This window comes from Cibotium barometz, chromosome 8, assembly GCF_041138505.1.
Source record: "Cibotium barometz isolate CiBa-2024 chromosome 8, ASM4113850v1, whole genome shotgun sequence".
In the NCBI taxonomy this organism is placed as follows: Eukaryota; Viridiplantae; Streptophyta; class Polypodiopsida; order Cyatheales; family Cibotiaceae; genus Cibotium; species Cibotium barometz.
The window spans coordinates 16,439,167-16,456,989 of NC_141053.1; the positions used below are offsets into that span (position 1 = coordinate 16,439,167).

The 17,823-nt window shown below is 41.6% G+C and overlaps 2 protein-coding genes and 1 long non-coding RNA gene across 3 annotated transcripts; all 3 read left to right on the top strand.

Moving 5' to 3' along the window:
• The first annotated feature begins 8,476 nt into the window (after positions 1-8,476).
• On the top strand, positions 8,477-9,199 carry LOC147635964 (uncharacterized). Its single transcript, XR_015266382.1, has 2 exons — positions 8,477-8,644; positions 8,730-9,199. It is a non-coding gene; the product is annotated as an uncharacterized LOC147635964 (long non-coding RNA).
• A 493-nt stretch (positions 9,200-9,692) lies between these two features.
• On the top strand, positions 9,693-10,671 carry LOC147635965 (uncharacterized). The gene is made up of 4 exons (XM_086801056.1): positions 9,693-9,825; positions 9,917-10,019; positions 10,281-10,379; positions 10,466-10,671. The coding sequence occupies exons 1-4, from the start codon at positions 9,725-9,727 to the stop codon at positions 10,556-10,558; spliced, it is 396 nt and encodes a 131-aa protein (XP_086657182.1). The 5' UTR covers positions 9,693-9,724; the 3' UTR covers positions 10,559-10,671.
• A 1,537-nt stretch (positions 10,672-12,208) lies between these two features.
• On the top strand, positions 12,209-14,485 carry LOC147635966 (pentatricopeptide repeat-containing protein At1g03540-like). The gene has a single exon (XM_086802050.1). It carries the CDS (start codon positions 12,209-12,211, stop codon positions 14,483-14,485), a length of 2,277 nt encoding a protein of 758 aa, XP_086658176.1.
• Positions 14,486-17,823: the final 3,338 nt, after the last annotated feature.

The following is a 17,823-nucleotide window of genomic DNA, read 5'->3' on the forward strand; positions in this document are numbered from 1 at the left end:
CATTGCACCTGCGATGCATGAAAGGACGAGAAGATATTAATACTTGTCATACCCTATCTTTGAAATAACAAATGCATAATCTTTACCAGTAAAATATTATATTTAAAAGATTTTGTGAGATTTTAAAAGAGAAGGAGAAAAGGACTAAAATGAAATTCTCTTTAAGTCATCTCTATCTATAGTGTAAATTAATTTATGGATACAATTTTAGGAGAAGTTCACCATACATGGCCTATGTGTAAAGAGGTTCTTTAGCAAAGGGCAAAACATTACTACCATCAAGGAAATCAACAGTTTCAACTCTATCCACCCACAGAGTCTCAAAATGTATAGTACCTTATGGAATAACTTATATGCGAGTCCATGTATGATAGTGCGTGTAGCTAGTGGTGTGTGTAGCTAGTGCATGGAGTGTGTAGCTAGTGCATGATGTAGCTTAACTTATATGCGAGTCCATGTATGATAGTGCGTGTAGCTAGTGGTGTGTGTAGCTAGTGCATGGAGTGTGTAGCTAGTGCATGATGTAGCTAGTGGTGTGTGTAGCTAGTGGTGTATGTATACAAGTAAGTGTACTAGATTTACATATTATATTAATTACAAGTTATCTTGGATTGTACGAGGCATGCATAATGTAAAACAAGATGAGATTAAGGGGGTGAAGGTTGAGGTTGTCTTGAAGATTAAGCTACATCTACACACGAGGTTGAGGTTAAGGTTGCGTTAGTTTCATCGACACACTGAGCATTTGGATTATGGATCCAAGGATCTAATGTATCTTCTCCCATTATTTTAAAATCCATAGAGAAGTTAGGTGGGACTGCTAGTGACGATGGCAATGGGTGGCAGGCCTCCATTGAAACTAGGGAGGCTCCAGTTGATGAACAAGATTTAGCCCTCTCGTGAGTGCACTAGCCTCACAAGAACGTCGCTCATCCAAACATCCGAACAACAATTGAATGAAAGGGGAATGGTTGAGGAATGCATTTATGTCATTTCCATAGGGTGCACGAGGGCCTACATGAATGACACCATGTAGGGAAGTTTTGCTTATGGAAGATCTTCTTTAACTTTAGAACTTGTGAAGGAGAAAGCCTTTAAATGGCTACACAAAGATGTCTCCCTTTCATAAAGATGATAAGGCCATATAGTTGTTGTTATTTTTGTGTTCAAGAACATTTTTAGAGCAAAGGATGGGGCCAACTCAAAGAATCAAAGGCTTATGTACAATGCAACAACAACTAGCAGATGAGGCTACAACCACAATACAAGGACCTTGCAAGGAAGAAGCACTCGTCACCCATAGTTGGAGGACTCAACAATGGTGGCAGAGTGGAGTTGTTCAATCTAATAACATCCCAAGCATGGATTCATGGCTCAGTTAGTGGCGAGCTCGATTCAGCCACTCGGGCGCGGCATCCCAACAACACCTTTTCTTATCCTTGTGTGAAATGAAAAATAGCATTGACATTGATATTCCACAGGAGGCTAATCTCACTGAAGTGGTGTCTAGACCAACAACTAATCTCTCAGAATCCAGGCATTGTAATTGGCTTGTTATAGAGGGACATAGATACAAGATCTTAAGATCTCTCTCTATGATGCTATATGTGTTGTAGATATTGACAATGCTTTGCTATAGAGTACCAATCAGCCTGCTTTCTTATAAGGAAGAAAGAAAGCTTGCTTTCTTTCAGATATTGCCAATGCTTTGCCACTACAGAGTGCTAAGCAACTTGCTTACTTACAAGAAGGACACATTGGGGAGGCCCCCATGTTGGAGAACTTGATGAAGAGGGATGTGGCACGATAGACACCTTGATCCTTGGCAAACAAGTGGTGTGAACAATGAAGCAAGCAACAACGGGGACACCTATGCACTATGTGCACCGAGGACACTAGAAGGGGACAAGGAGATAAAGAGATGCAAGAGAAAAGCACCTCAAAAGGATGTAGTGAAAGATGATGCCAGCCACCCTAACTATAATGTAAGCCATGTAAAATTGACACCTAAGGGGAGACCAAAGTAAACTCCACTTCAAAAACATGAAAAACCCACTTTGGAAGGCATATAAAGGAAGATGCAAATGGGCAAGCTGTAGATCTAGTACATGTTCTAGAGCATGATATTCATAAGACATTCTAGGCCATTTGAGAACTCCAGTGTACATCTGGGTCAAGTGCCTTCATCATCTCAAACTGTGCAAAAGGAGTGTCAGCACCATGCTTCTACTCATCATGAACCCATCAAGGAGGGAGCACATCACAATGATGTGGTCTTGTAACAATGATGTGACACACATTTGGAGACTTGACTGCAACATCACCCCTGTTGTTCCATCCCTACTGCCAGCTATGTGGCATGTAGCCCTTTGCACAAACCTCACTATGGATGAGGTTGCATCTCTAACAAAAGGAGGTTTTGTCATTGAGACAAGGAGAACATTGCAAGAACATGTACTATGTATACTTTTGCGTCATGGGACTAAATCAAAATAAGAACATGTTCATGCATTAACCTCTATCCTCCTAAAAAATTAGATGATGTTTGCTCTATCCAAGGAGAGAACATATCGGTCAATCCCAAAATCATCTAAGTGCCTTTTTGCTCCCCTTGAGATTGATGTGCACTTCTTGCTTTTTCATGATTATGCCAATAATATTTTCAATTTTGTAAACCATTCCCTTATTAATATAATAATCTTGACTCTCCAAAATGTAAACATTTGACTCTAAAATATATAATGGCCATAATGAGCAACATTAACGACTAATGAGCACATAAAGATCACTTGTAGGCCATCTAAATCATACATGTGTTGTAAAACACTAGACAAACATATAGTGATAATAACAACGATATAAAGATGATATCCAACCCATTTCAACCTTATATGGACCATATAGACCATATGGACCACACATGAGTATACTATAAACATATACAAACCACATGGACCATGTAGTAAAGCACATCGTAAGAAGACAAAGTATATAGATACCCATTCCAACCATATGTGGATCACATGGACTATATAGAGCACACCGAGAGAAGACCAAGCATGCAAAGATCCCATACAACCCATTGCATAGATATACGCACCATATGGACTATGTAAGGCCATGATCTATGGATGGTACAACCCATTCCACACATGTATAAGGATCATATGCAGCCCATTGCCACCTTTTGTGGACCATAAACACCATTAGCTTGTCCATACACTATACTGACCACACTAAGATTACTTATGGGCCATCATGATCATGCACATGCTGTATGGATTGTCTAGGCTATGTACGTAGCCCATTGCCACTTTCTAGGTACCATATAGTCCATACACACCACCTAATGGCCATATCGAGCACATTAAGATTAGTTGACAGCCATCCCAATCATACATGTGACATATGCACCATGTAAACCATGAGGGAACAATATCAAGTATATAAAGATCATATGCACCCCCTTTTTCACTTTAAATGGACCATATAGACCATACAAATCACACAAGAGCCATAGTAAGCACATAATGATCAACTGCAATACCATATGGAGATCAAGGACCAAACGGGTGCAATAGGGACTATTTAAAGATCACATGTATAGCATACAAATCATTTAGAGCATTCAAACAATATAAAGTTGCATGGCCATTGCTTAGAACCTTGTGTTTCAAGATTGACACAAAACACATTGAGATTTCACCACCTCTTTGTGCATGATTAGGATGGTTAAGATGATCTCTATTGCCCAACTATTGCGAATTATGCAAACAAGGCTTTGAGCAAGGATCAGATGGAGAGGCATCTTCATTGACTCAAGCTGGGTGGATGATTTAGACACAGAACATACAATAACATGGCTATTGGATAATTTACACACAGAACATGGTTATGCTTGCTATTGGTTTAGGATGTATTTGTTGGATCACGATGTATTTGTTAGATCAACAATAGCCCATAGTTACACTCTTATCGTGAGTACAAAGCCACTATATTAGCAACATGAAAAGCAATTTGGATAAGGGGGATTGTGAGCTGGGTTATGTATGGTTGTGGAGCCTAAATGAGCACACAAGTGCTCCTAAATAGGCTCAAAGTTGCAGCAAGTTTGTAGGTTAGTTGTTGCTAATATTAGTGGCTAGTGGCCTTGTCTAGAGCTACCCGCATGGTTGGTAATTATAGAGGATCTCCTGGATTGTATTCATCAATACACGTAGGCTATTTATATATACTCTAGCTTATGCACTCACTAGTCATAGTAGCCACTGCTCTATTGTAGTACTATAGTACTATTCTCCATGAGAAATTTGACTTTAATTTTTGTGTTGTGAAAGATCCTCCTACTTGAGAGTGTGGCCCCTCGGGACTATTTGACACCCCTTTTTTCAAAGGGGATCAATGGGGGACATTGTCGCTCAAAAATCGAGGATCGGGTGGGCCGTCGAATTTTGCGATCCATGTGTAATCCCTGTGAAATCCAAGTGTGAACCTTGTGTGATCCCATCTTGTGATCCCTGTGTGAACTAGGGGCGGCGGCGGGGGTCGGGACGCACTTTTGTGAGCATTAAAGAGGGTGCGGACTTTAAAGCAAGGCATCTTTTTTGAATTAAAGCTCCTTTATCACCCCCTTTGGATCATTTATCCCCATTTGGCATTTGGCTCCCTTTAGTCTCCCTTTAGTGGGGTGAGGCCTATTTCTAAGTATAATGTGACCTATTAGCAATGTCATCCCGGTGTGAACCTTGTGTGATCTTGATGTGAACTAGTAGCAATGTCATCCTAATGTGAACCTTGTGTGATCTTGATGTGAATGGGTCGGCTTCTGGTTTAAACAATGATGGGAGTTTTTTTGTAAACTAGTGCAAGGTTAAAGTTATCAACTATTCAAGGAGTGTGTTATGGCATCTTTCTTTGCAAGCAGTGATCTTGACAGACCGGTGTGGTCATTTGAGGATTGGCTATGGTGTGAATCAAGTGAGTATGATTCTGACTTCTCTACATCCAATGATAGTATTACTGACAGTGAGCTCTCTACATCCAAGGACAATATCGTTGAAACAAGCTCCAATGAAGGCCGTTCATGCAAAGCCCCAAGACCACCTCTCGACTTGGAGATCAACTCAAGTATTTTTTTTCCGCTTGATCCACATTGGTATGTTTCTCAACGATTTTACTCCTTCAACAAAGCAAGTTACAACTTAATGAAGGGAGCTCTTGAAAATAAGCAAAGCAAGAATACGTGAACATTGCAGTTTCTAATTTGGTTCAAGCACTAGATGACATTGTCATAGAGCACAAAGTACGACTAGTGTTTGTTCGCTCCAGAAATAGTTCATGTGGAAAGAAAAAGGTAATTGACTATGCATGTCATAGAGGCAGGGAACCTCGAAGGCAAGGAAGCAAGAGAAGGATAAGAAAATCAAAAAGGTGTGGATGTCCTTTTCGTGTTACAGTACGTATTGACCATGTCTCTGATATTGCTTGTCAACCCTCCATGCCAAAAAGACTCACCACAGTGTTGAGAAGAAAGCATCAACATGGTCGGCAACGAGTGAGATTCCCAGAAAAACCATGGATTTGGTGTCCCCATTGTTGCTCAAAGACTTTTATGCTGGACCCTAAAGTGACCATAACTTGTTGCACATGCCATGTAATATTACCCTTGACATCAAGGCAGGCCCCAAGTGGTGGCGATTGTATTCTTGTTGGAAAAGTGGTAAGAATATGTGGGATCTCAAACCTGCTAAGCGCTACTGCGAACCAGCTGCTCCTTGCAATCTCCTTGCGAACCGGCTGCCTCTTGCGCTACTGCGAACCAGCTGCTCCTTGCAATCTCAGCTGCCTCTTGCGCTACTGCGAACCAGCTGCGACAGTGCAGAGAAGCTGCGACGGTCACCTCCATCATTTTCTTGATCGGTAAGTGCTCTACGAGCTTTTTCACTTTCCTCTTTTTATTCATTTTCACTCATCGAAATCAAGATTCTCAATGCTTAGCAGCACTTGAGAGAGGCATGTGATCATATTTTAAGTCTTATTTTGCATGGTGATTTGAATTAATTTTGTGTTGATTAAGGTACCCTTACTAGTGATTTGAATCCTTGTGTGTTGATTAAGGTACCCTTACTAGTAAGGTACCCTTACTAGTGATTTGAATCCTTGTGTGTTGATTAAGGTACCTTTATTTATTTAAAGTCCTATTTGGCATGGCGATTTTAATCCTTTAATTCCTTTAGTCAAGCCTTGATATAGGATATCCATGTCTTCTTATAAGGTTGTAAAGCAACTGAGGTAATAGGTCACATCATGTCTAGCCTCTTACTGACATATGCATATTACCATACGTCACTATAATATGATTGTAATAAACATTTTCCATTACCATGTTTTTGTTTGTAATAAACATGCAAAAGTACTTATAATATCATAATCTACAATTGTCTCCATACAAACTCCCATTGCATTGATGGAATTTCCCTTCAAAACCTTGATATATATCAATTCGATTAAGGTGAAAATAGAAACAAATCATTGAAATGAAAAAGTGTTTTTAAACACCCAATTATTAAAGAAGAATCACAAAAATTCCATGTAATACATGTTTTATTTCTAAACGTGCATGACGACATTATATAATGTTGTTTGTGTACATATGTATAGTAAGGGTAAGTTAGAAACTATGATTCTTTTTAGGGGCTTGCTGCTACTACATGTATAAAATATTAAGCCTTGATCTATATAATGTTCAACATCCATGGTGCTATATGTAAGCTTAAGAACGCTATTCAGTAGTAAGGGTACCTTAACCAACACACATAAGGATTCACATAAGAACGCTATTCAGTAATAAGGGTACCTTAACCAACACACATAAGGATTCACATAAGAACGCTATTCAGTAATAAGGGTACCTTAATCACACACACACACACAGGCACATTCACATGAGTATATCGCCTCTTAAGCTCTTTCCTCTCCCGATCAGAGACCTTTGGCTTGATCAAGCCTTGAGGAGGTAAAATATTTTGATATTTTCCTGAAGCAAAATATTAAGACCGAAGCACCTAAATGCATTTGAAGCATTGCTTCCACTAGTGTGGGTCGAGAGAACTTAAAATGTGTGTTTCAAAAGACGGTTATGAGAAGGTTTGATATCTTTATGGTGTGCTGTCTATTAGTCAAGATGCATGGTTTTCCTTTTTCGTTATGTGAGCATTCATACAATGCTTCTTTAGTGCTAGGCTTCATTATGGCTGAGTTTGCCCTTGATCTACGGAGTTTATACCTTGCACTTTCCTTTAAAGGTGAATTTGGGCTTATCCTGGATTCATCTTGGTATATATATTGTTTGAAGAGGTGGTTTGTGCCATGCGTGGCAGATGACAAATATGATTAAGGCATAGTGTAGATAATTTTGGATGCTTTTGATTGAGTAAGTTCCTTTGCCCTCATGTGAAGATATACATGTGAAGTTTTCGTCCGAGTTACGACCAGTTGATATTGTGCTAATTCTTCCTATCTTTCTGTGGTGCATATGCCCTATCAACCCCCTTTTTGTGCTAATTTTTCCTATTTAATGCTTCTATTAGTGATAGGTTTCATTATGGCCAAGTCTACCCTTGATCTCCGAAGTCATACAGAAACTCAGTCTGTTGAACTTTGTATTGATGTATGCTCGTGTGTGTGGGGGAGCATATATTGGTACCTAATTCTACAACCGCTATTAGGCACTGACGGTGTTAGTAGGGATGTTGTAGTATTTAGTCAATACTATGCATGATGGAGCTAATGGTTATATGGTCTTGTGGATGGCTACCATGAGTCTATAACTTGCACTTTCGTTTAAAGGTGAATTTGGGCTTATCTTGGATTCATCTTGGTATATAAAGAAGGGAAGTAAGAAAGTCACATTAATGACCTTTTGAGGCCGAAGTTGGCCTATAAGACAAATTAGATACATTATTGGCAGTACATTCCACACTTTGAGATGCTATAAATGACACTAAGAAAAAGCGAAAAAAAGTAAAAGCGCATCAAATAGAAATTGCTCTCGATAAGTGAGAGAGGAGAGAGTTGTGTGTGTGCGTCTTTGCATCGAGTCGCTTAATCACCTTTGCATTGAGTCATTGAGTCATACTTGAGTTGTGGATGAGCTTCACATGCTTAAGAAAAGTCAACTAATGTATGGTGTTTTTTTTATAAGGTTGATGGCCACCGATGAAACACAATTGTTTGAAGATGTTTTGCTTGACGACGATCGCACCGCTCGTTTGTGCATTGCTACAGAGGAGTGTCGCAGGTTGAATGTACGATACCTCAGGCGAGGTGATATGATGGACCATTTGCGCAAAAAGCATCATATCAATGTAGATATTCCTATGCGAAAGGGTGGTCGTCCTCTAGGTCATCGCACTCAAGAGGCCCCAAGAGCTTTGTACACAAAGCGAGGACTCAAGAAGCTCCACTTAAAAAGAGGGCTGAAGAGGATTGGGACGCAATGGGTGATGATGAAAGATCGTGCTTTGAAAGCAAGGATACTTACATTAGAGAGAAGGTTGAGAGTGCAATGCAAAAATACCTCGCGGGAAAGGATGTTCGCTTGAGTCGCATCAACAAGCGGATTGCTGAAGGCTATGAGAAACATGTGAGTATAGAATAATTGCTTTGGTTGGTAGTGCATTATATTCATGTGTGTTTGCATCATTTTGAGTAATGTTTTCTTAATTTAGAGGCGCTTAATAGCGAAGGATAATGCAACGACATCCGCACCCGCCGCCAATCCTTTAAATGATGGATCACATGAAGTACGTGACGAAGTAGTCACTCCGGTAATACTCTCCTGACAGAGGCTTAATGCTTTTTTCTCATTCTTTTTTACAACGGGGTAGAGATTCTTTTATTGTCATTAAATTTATATTGCTCATTCTCTTTTGTAGGAGAAGTTGGTGAGCTTTGACGATCAAGGGCCACTTTTAGCTCCTATGAAAGAGGATAGCACTCGTACGTTCTTCGAGGGAAGCCGAATCTTGTGCTCATTGCAAATCAGTGAGCCAATGAAACTCCCCTTGCAACTCATGCGCAAATGGCCAAAAAGCGAAGGTGTGTTAAAAATAAATTCCTTTATGTAAACATTGCTTTCATAAAGTGTAGAATGGATATGTATCAAATGTTTCTCTAATTTTGCATAGGTTGGCATATCCACAAGGCTTGGGTCTCCTACTGTTATTAGTGACTCCCCTTTATCGAGCACAAGTGCTCCCATTACCATGGTCATTGCGAATGGAAGCACAACTATAGATGCTAACTTAAGTCAACCTTTGAAATGTGATGATTTCATTAAGAGGTAAGGCTATTTAATAGAAGTCTTTTATCTTTCATGTGTGAATCATTTTCTACTTGCATGTATGATCATACGTCTTTTACACTATGTAGGTTTGAGAGTGGTCTTGCTATTCAGTTTGTGTCTCATGCATCGAATCAAGTTGTTGAGGTTGATGGTAGCCTTTTGGAGTCAATTGTGACTCAAAAAGCATCGACACGGACAATGAATTTGTATCATATGTAAGTCTATTTTTTAAAAAAGGCTTGATCTTTTCCATATGCATATGTATATTGCACGGATGTGACATCAATGAACTGCTTAATTTATAGGTGGTTCGAGAACACAATGTGAAGCCATGTCTTCAAAAAAGCATGGTTTTGTGACAGCCTTTGGTATGCCTTTATGAAGGCATGTCGAAATCAAGAGGCAAAAAAGCTTGATAGTTACTTTGGAGAGGTAGATGTGGCAAAGTACTTGTTTATCTTCTTTCCAATTGTGGATGGGTAGGTCTACTAACTTAGTACGTTTGATGTTCAAACTATCTAATAGGATGCTTAATGGATTAATGTGTTCTTGTTGCTTCTCATTCTACAGACATCATTGGCAACTTTTTGTGTTGTACAACAATATCCATAAAAGGCTAGTGCATTGTCCATGGGAGACTCATGGATTACTATATCTTGATCCACTCTCAAGGGTAGTGTCTCCAACTCATTTGTCATCTGTTTACAGGTACATATTGGCTACTTGTTTTGTTATCTTAGAACAAGAAAGACCTTTTTTTTACCATCTACACCAACTATGCTTTTAGGGCTTTGCAAATCATGGCTTCACATTACTCTAACAACTCATTGAGGGAGTTTACCTTGGAGAAACCACATGTAATAATCCTGGCACCCTTGTGATCACTAACCATGAAAATTTGTATTGGTTCACTCATTCTTTGATTCTTTGGCAGGTGCCGCAACAGCCTAATGCTATAGATTGTGGATTCTATGTCATGGCCTACATGAAACGGATGATTGAGGGGGCATACGGCAAACGATCGAAGAGCTATGTAAGATGCTTCTCTTGAGTCTTGTCTCTAAGTTTCACAATTAAGGAGTTGTACTTATTCGATTTTATTTTCTCTTATGTGTGTAGTTGACTAGGACCTGGTTCAAACATGAGGCCGTGGAGCAGTTGAAGCTAGATTTGGCTGCATGGGCGAAGAAAAAGATCTTGGAGATACAATGAGTTCACCTTCTTTGTGTCGGCATAGTTTTGGCTTCACATGATACTCATTTTGTATTGTGGCAACGATTTTGGGAATGATACTTTGCATTATTGCAAAGTTAGTTTGTATCGCGGCAAACTTATTGACAAATATTTTGGCAATGATAATTTGCATTGTTTCTTATCTTCTCTTGTTTTTCATGAATAACTCTACTATGTTGTGAATGTGAAGTCCCTCATGCTTCTTTCTAATGTGAGTTGTTGTGGATAATTTCTTGGCAAACACAATTTCTTTAAAGATTGTGGTTCTTTCTTGATATTTAACTCTATTGTGATGTGAATGAGAAGTCCCTTATGCTAATTTTAATTGTGAGTGGTCGTGGATAATTTTTTAGCAAACACATTGTCTTTATGGATTGTAAATCTTCCTTGATGGAAAACTCCATTATGTTGTGAATGAGAAGACCCTTATGCTAATTTTTAATGTGAGTGGTTGTGGGTAATAGACAGACAATGGTCTGTACTCCCTTTGTTCTCAAAAATGGCTCCTAAGTAGATGAATATAATCCTTAGAGGGTATGTGAATAAGATACTCATGCTTGTAATCCTTGTGTGATCCTAAAGTGAAACTTGTGTGAACCATGTGTAAACCCAATGAACTCATCATGGCAATGAGTCCCGAGAACATGTACCTTCGGGAAAATATTCATAGGGTTGTAAACCCTGAGTGAACCATGTGTGAGCCAAGAGTGAACCCCATCAATTTATGGCAATGTGACCCGAGAGCATACAATTTTAGAAAAGTATTAGCAGGGTAGCGAACCCTGTGTGAACCATGTGTGATCCAAGTGGGAACCATTTGTGAACCATGTGTAAACCATGTGTGAACCCAATAAATTCATGGCAATGTGACCCAAGAGCATGCACCTGTGGGACAATATTCACAAGGTTGTGAACCATGTGTGAACCCATTGTGAACCTTTTGTGAACCATGTGTGAACCCCATCAATTCAAGGCAATGTGACCCGAGAGCATGAACCGAGCATGAACCAATGATTTTTGAAAAAAAAAAACAGTAGCGTCGATCGCGCGCGCACCATTAATTCGTTTTTAATCCACTGACCCCTTCATTAATTAGTTTTTAATCCACAATGGCCCCTCCTCTTTATGAGCAAGAATCTAATGCCTCCTCTTTATATCCGTTGAGAATCTTTAGATTCTAACTCCCAATCTAACGGTCGGAGAAACCATGGCCTTGATCCCTCTTGGAGGTGTGGTGTCAAATAGTCCGAGGAGTGTGGCCTACACAAGTATCGTCTTCTTACGAAGTTGCCCACCATCACAAACAACACATGAAAAAAATTAGCTCTAAGCTCCTATGTGGACAACGTAGCTATGTTGATGGCACTTGCAAAACTCTTCTCTACTTGAAGGATTGGCATCTGGTAGAAACCTCCAAATTTTTAATGTTTTTGGAAGTATGTGCAAAAATAAGTATAGGCTCTTGAAAGCCTAAAGGTATTCTCTCAAAGCAATACCAAGATCTACTCGAACTTGTACGTGTGAGAGAGAGAGAGAGTGTGTGTGTGTGTGAGAGAGAGAGAGAGAGAGAGAGAGAGAGTGAGTGTGTGTGCACTCTGTCCCCGGTTAGAGAGGCTGCCATGGAATGGAATGGGCGTTCTTCCTGTCGGGTCTCGGTTTGCCAGTCGTCCATTTCTACTACTGCTGCTAAGATCATCAGTGGCAGCGGCAGTATCATCAAAATCGCAACAACAGGAGAGTCAGAGTGAGGAAGTGTTGTTACATAACCACCACCACAACAACAGAAGGAGAAGCCGTCGGCACTCGGCCTTCTGCCACAAGGCCTCTAACAGCCAGCACAAACCCCTGCCGGTGGACTCTTGGCTTTCCGCCCTCCATGGTGATGTTGCCGCTCCACACCATCAACAGCGGCCGCAGGGAGGTCTTGCTTCCTCCTCTTATTCTTTCTATGGCGGTGGTGGTGATGATGATGAGCAGCTTCTTCAGACTTTCTGCGAAAAAGGACAGCTTGACCGGGCGTTGGATGTCCTCTCCCGCATGCACACATCCCCCTCCGACAACACGTATATGTCCCTCCTCCAGGCTTGCATTAAGAGCAATGCCTCGATTCAAGCCAAGCAAGTCCATGCCCATCTTGCTCTCCATAGAACCAACTTGACGAACTTGCTTGGTGACTACTTGGTGATGACGCTTGCTAAATGTGGCTCCATCGAAGATGCACTCCAGATTTCTTCCACATTACCTCGCCGCACAGTTTTTTCTTGGTCTGCTATCATATCTGCATACACAGAGTGCGGTTGCGGCCACAAAGCACTTAAAAGTTATCAGTGTATGCTAGAGGATAGTGTGGAACCCAATGATTTTACATTTGTCAGCCTCTTTAAAGCTTGTGGCAGCATTCGAGACCTTGCACAGGGCAAGAAGTTTCATGCCGAGGCACGTGAGAAGGGCTTTACATCCAACCTGTTTGTTTGCAACACCCTTATGAGTATGTATGGCAAGTGTGGGGCAATTGTGGAAGCACAGGAAATGTTCTGTGCATTGCCCCAACGCAGCATTGTATCGTGGACTGCAATGCTTTCTGCATATGTTGAACAGGGCCAAGGAGAGAGGGCTTTACAACTGTACAGGCAAATGCAGGAGGAGGGCATGAGGCCAGACCGTCCGACATTTAGCATGGCCCTTGTGGCATGTCGCACCCTTGCAGAGAAGGAAGAAGGCCTTGTGGTGATGGGGCAATCAACCAAATTGATGTCTTTGGAAATTGGACGGGCATTGCATGCAGATGCCCGAAGGAGTGGCTATGCATCAGATGTCCTCTTTCAAACCACCCTTGTGAGTATGTATGGCGAGTGTGGGGCAGTTGTTGAAGCAGAAAATGTATTCAACTCGCTGACCCGACGGGACCTCATTTTATGGACTGCAATGCTCTCAGCATATGTTCAGCAGAGCAAAGGAGAGAAGGCTTTACAATTGTACAAGCAAATGCGAATGGAGCATGTGGCTCTGGATGACGTCATGCTTATCCACATACTGCAAGCTTGCAGTGAGAGACGAAGCTTGGCAGTATGTAAACAGGTTCACTTTGACATTGTCTCTGCCGGGTATGATAGGATACCCTCCATGGCATCGACTTTGGTTCACACATATGGAAATTGTGCAAGCATGGTCGACGCACATGCAGTCTTTAACAAACATCCTGAACCTGATGTTGTAGCATGGAATGCTTGCATTGCTGGTCATGTAGGAGAAGGAAACACTGCAGCAAGCCTGCACTTGTTTGAGAAGTTGAAAAGGGCAAGTATTAAGCCTGATGAAGTTACGTTTATTTTAGTTCTCTCCGCTTGCAGCCATGCGGGCCTTGTTCTGAAAGGTCTTGAGTATTTTGAATCTATGAGCAGACATGGTTTAACTCCAGATTTGAAGCATTATAACATCTTGATAGACCTCCTTGGCCGAGCAGGGGACTTCCAGAGCATAGAAAACATGTTGGGGAGCATGCCAATGCAGGCTGATCTGATCATTTGGTTGTGCTTGCTGTGTGCATGCCGTACTCATGGCAATTTAGAGTTAGCAAAGCAGGCATTTGATCATGCAGTGAATTTACAGCCCAAGCAGGCTTTTGCATATGTTATGATGTCAAAAATCTATGCTGATGCTGGGTTGCATAAGCTTGCAGTGGACGTGGAAAGGTCGAGGCAAAATGCAGTCAAGGTGGAGAATTCAAAACAAGGAGAGAATGTGTGGAGGAAGTGTAGTCAGAGTTGGATTGAAGATGAGCAGGAACTGCAGTCCTATGTTGTAGGAGATGACAAGCATTTACAAGGAAAGCTTGTGCATCAGCTGCTATATCAGATGGGGAAAGAGCTGAAGGGCAAAAGGTCATTTCTAACAGCTAAATGGTGATGTTACAGAAGTGGCAGGGATGGCCCTCGTATTGCCATCTAGAGAAGCTGACTGCATGCTTAATACACCCATAGCAAACCCAGTTCATGTAAAAAAGCATGTATCTACATCCACAGCAAAACCAGTTCATTTAACAAAGCACACATGAACATGCAGATGACCGTCATGCCATAAGAAGTAAAAGTCTTGTGATATGGTAATCGGCATGACAATAACAGTTTTCCAAGACAAAAAGCTAGCTTAGAGGAGGCAAGATGGTGCGAAGAGGGCTGAGCAGGGTAGTTGTGGGTGACACAGTGGCGGTACAGGGCAGCAAGGTGTGTTACTGGGTGGCGGTAGGAGCTGAGCGCTGAGTGCAGAGGTGTTTGCAAGGCTGCATTAAAGGACTAGACAGTGGTGGCTGTGGGGTTGACCATTTCACAAGGATTCCATGCTTTTTAGCTTCTCTCTTTTTGAGAAAAGAGATCCTTTTGAAGGTTAGCTAGGTATAATGGAGGGCTCCTTAGTATGAATCATCAAACAGAATGATCCATGGCTGTTTTCTTTGGAGAGGTGGGAAAAGCAGTTAAGCCGTTCCATCTATAGGAGCTGTGAATTTAATTTGGTCTTAAGAAGTTATTGCCACCGGGATCTAGTCCGATTGGTTGCAACTGGGTTGCTAAATAGCAGTTTCCAGGACTGGGTTGCTGAACAGCAGGTCCCAGGTCTGAACCTTGGCACATATAGCTAGGTATAAACTCAAAAAAGAAAAACTGATGAGCCTCTAGATACAATCAGAGTACCAAGGTTTGTTGTCAGCAAAGGTGTGACACACCTCATCTCCAAGACTACCGCGTGGCAGACACGGGCAGGCCTGCATAGGCGGCACACAGCAGTAGATGGGCAGGCCAGGAGCATGTCGACCAGCAGGTGCATGTGCGCACAGGCCTATTGGGCAGTGGTGCAGCAAGCAGACATCCCACACGTGATCGCGCCAACATTAGTGTTTGGTCGTGGGCTTTATTCAGTATTAATCATACCTAAATATACATACCTTGGATATTCGTTGAAGGCATCTGCACTCACCTCAGCACTAGACTCTAGAGTCCTGGGCAGGATAAATTGAGATGGATGTGTGTGTGCTGATGTCTTCATGCAGAGTCACCCCTTGGTACTTGAAGTACAGTTGTAACACTTATTTCTTGTGCATAATACATATCAGTAGCTTAGGACTGTTAGGTGTGCTGTGTAGGTCCTAATAGAGTTAGGGTTCTACAAGCCTGAGGAGGATGAACCACTTCATTGCTGCTGAGTGTACAGGCAGTAAGAAAGAGAGAGGGAGTTAGAGAAACTTAATGCTCTAGAGAGAGATGATTGCACAACTTAATGTAGATTGATTCATTGATATGAAGTACACCAAAAGTACATGCTGTTATAGGTTGCAAACCCTATCTTTTGACTCACGTAAATCACATACAGACATGGGGACATGACACATGGCACTCACTTATCGTATCCAAATAAGAGGGTGTTAACAAACATGTAGGCACACTTACACATAAAGACCTAAATAGGTGTTCACACCTATACAAACACATATAGGTAGTTATACACACACTGAAAGGTACACCGGGTGGACATATAGGACACAAGAGACTTTGAAATACCCCCAACACAAAGAAGATGCTATCACCTATCCCATCCACCGTGTCTCAAAGCTAGACTCACTATCTACACCTCCCGTGCCATGGTAGTCTCTCCTATCAGGGTAAGAGCGAGGCAATGAGGCCAACACTTAGTCACCCCTCGGCTTCTATTTGGGATAGACTAGAAAAAATACGGAGTCTTTCATAACACAACTTGGACAGAGAGACAACACACATTGGATTCTTTTTTAGTTTTTGGGAGACATCTTGCGCAGAGAACCCTCGACTCTACAAACATAAAATAGAAATTACAAATAGGGAAATCAGGGTGAAATCCCTCCTAGATGCTCGTGGTGTCGTCTTTTTCGACGCCTTTTCCTTGCTACCGACCCACCCATGGCAGCTCAATTTTGGAAAACCTCCAAATTTATGCGAACAAGAGCTTTGTTTTGATGCTAATGGCTTAACTCGACCAACCAACCGTCTTGATCCTAATGCACAGATGCTATAGGTGTAGAGGGAAAAGACGGTTGGTGGAGTTAAGCTGTGAGACAGAGGCGACCAGGAGACGGCATGAAGGGAACGGGAGCACGGAGGTAATCTTGAATTTTTTTAAATAAACTAAGGTGATAGCAAACCGGCGGCGGTAGGAGAGGGGGCAACACGTGTTGAATCAGGGCGACGGTGATGGGTTGACTTCTAAGGCCGATCGTAAGCAGTGATGCGCATAGAAGTGAAGGCGAAGAAGTAGTAGTTTACGATCGTGCTGCAAAAACGATAGTGTTTGTAGATGATGCCGACTTTTGCTGAAGGCAGCTTAGCTGGAGATGGGCGACTATGGATAGTAAACGACAGAAAAACAGGTAGATGGTAGGCTATGATGGGGCAGATAAGGAAACCCGAAAAATAGAGATCTTCAAACCTATACTTCGATACTAATTGTAGGTCCTAAAAGAGTTAGGGTTCTCCAAGGGTAAGGAGGATGGAACCTCTCCTACATGGATATATATAGCAAGCATGGTGTGTTCATATATAGGTAGCCAAGTTGAGGACCATGAGACCCAAAATGGGCTTCAAATATAAGACCTATCTCTCGTCTCACATCTCGAGGACGAGTATGTGTTCTTATGCATGCAAAAAGAGGACGAGTATGTGTTCTTATGCATGCAAAAATATATCTTGCCTGTCGAAGACGTAGTATATATAATATATATATATATATAGAGAGTTTGTGCATCTAAAAACCGCTATTAATATTAGTTTACAGCGTGTTATTATCACTGTGCTGATTTAAAGATCGGTTAGAGTGTTTGCATTAAAACATTGCATAAACATAAGACTCTAAGGTGTTATTATCACTGTGTTTGCATTAAAACATTTCATAAACATAATACTCTAAGAGTGTTGCATAAAATAAAACTATGTATAAACATTTAACCCAAGAGGGAAGATCACACCGGATAGAGCTGGGAGGACCCGAAAGCGGACTGTGGTCAGCCATTTTGCAGAGGCGAGCCAGGGTCCTGAGGGGCACCGGCGAATTTCTTTCCAGAGGCGGCAGGGGTGGCGGCCGTTTGCAGATGCCTGAGGGAGGCGAGGCCCACAGCTAGTTGGGCTCAATGGCCATTTGCAGAGGAATGTGGGATGCGAGGCCCACAACTAGATGAACTCAACGGTCGTGTTGCAGATGCGGTAGGGGCGACCAATGGTTTA

Excerpts from the sequence above, each read along its gene's own strand:
- LOC147635965 (XM_086801056.1), top strand. The coding sequence starts at position 9,725 with ATGAAGGCATGTCGAAATCAAGAGGCAAAAAAGCTTGATAGTTACTTT. Across the intron at positions 9,826-9,916 it reads TTCTTTCCAATTGTGGATGG|ACATCATTGGCAACTTTTTG; the intron begins GTAGGTCTACTA and ends CTCATTCTACAG. Across the intron at positions 10,380-10,465 it reads GCAAACGATCGAAGAGCTAT|TTGACTAGGACCTGGTTCAA; the intron begins GTAAGATGCTTC and ends TTATGTGTGTAG.
- LOC147635966 (XM_086802050.1), top strand. The coding sequence starts at position 12,209 with ATGGGCGTTCTTCCTGTCGGGTCTCGGTTTGCCAGTCGTCCATTTCTA.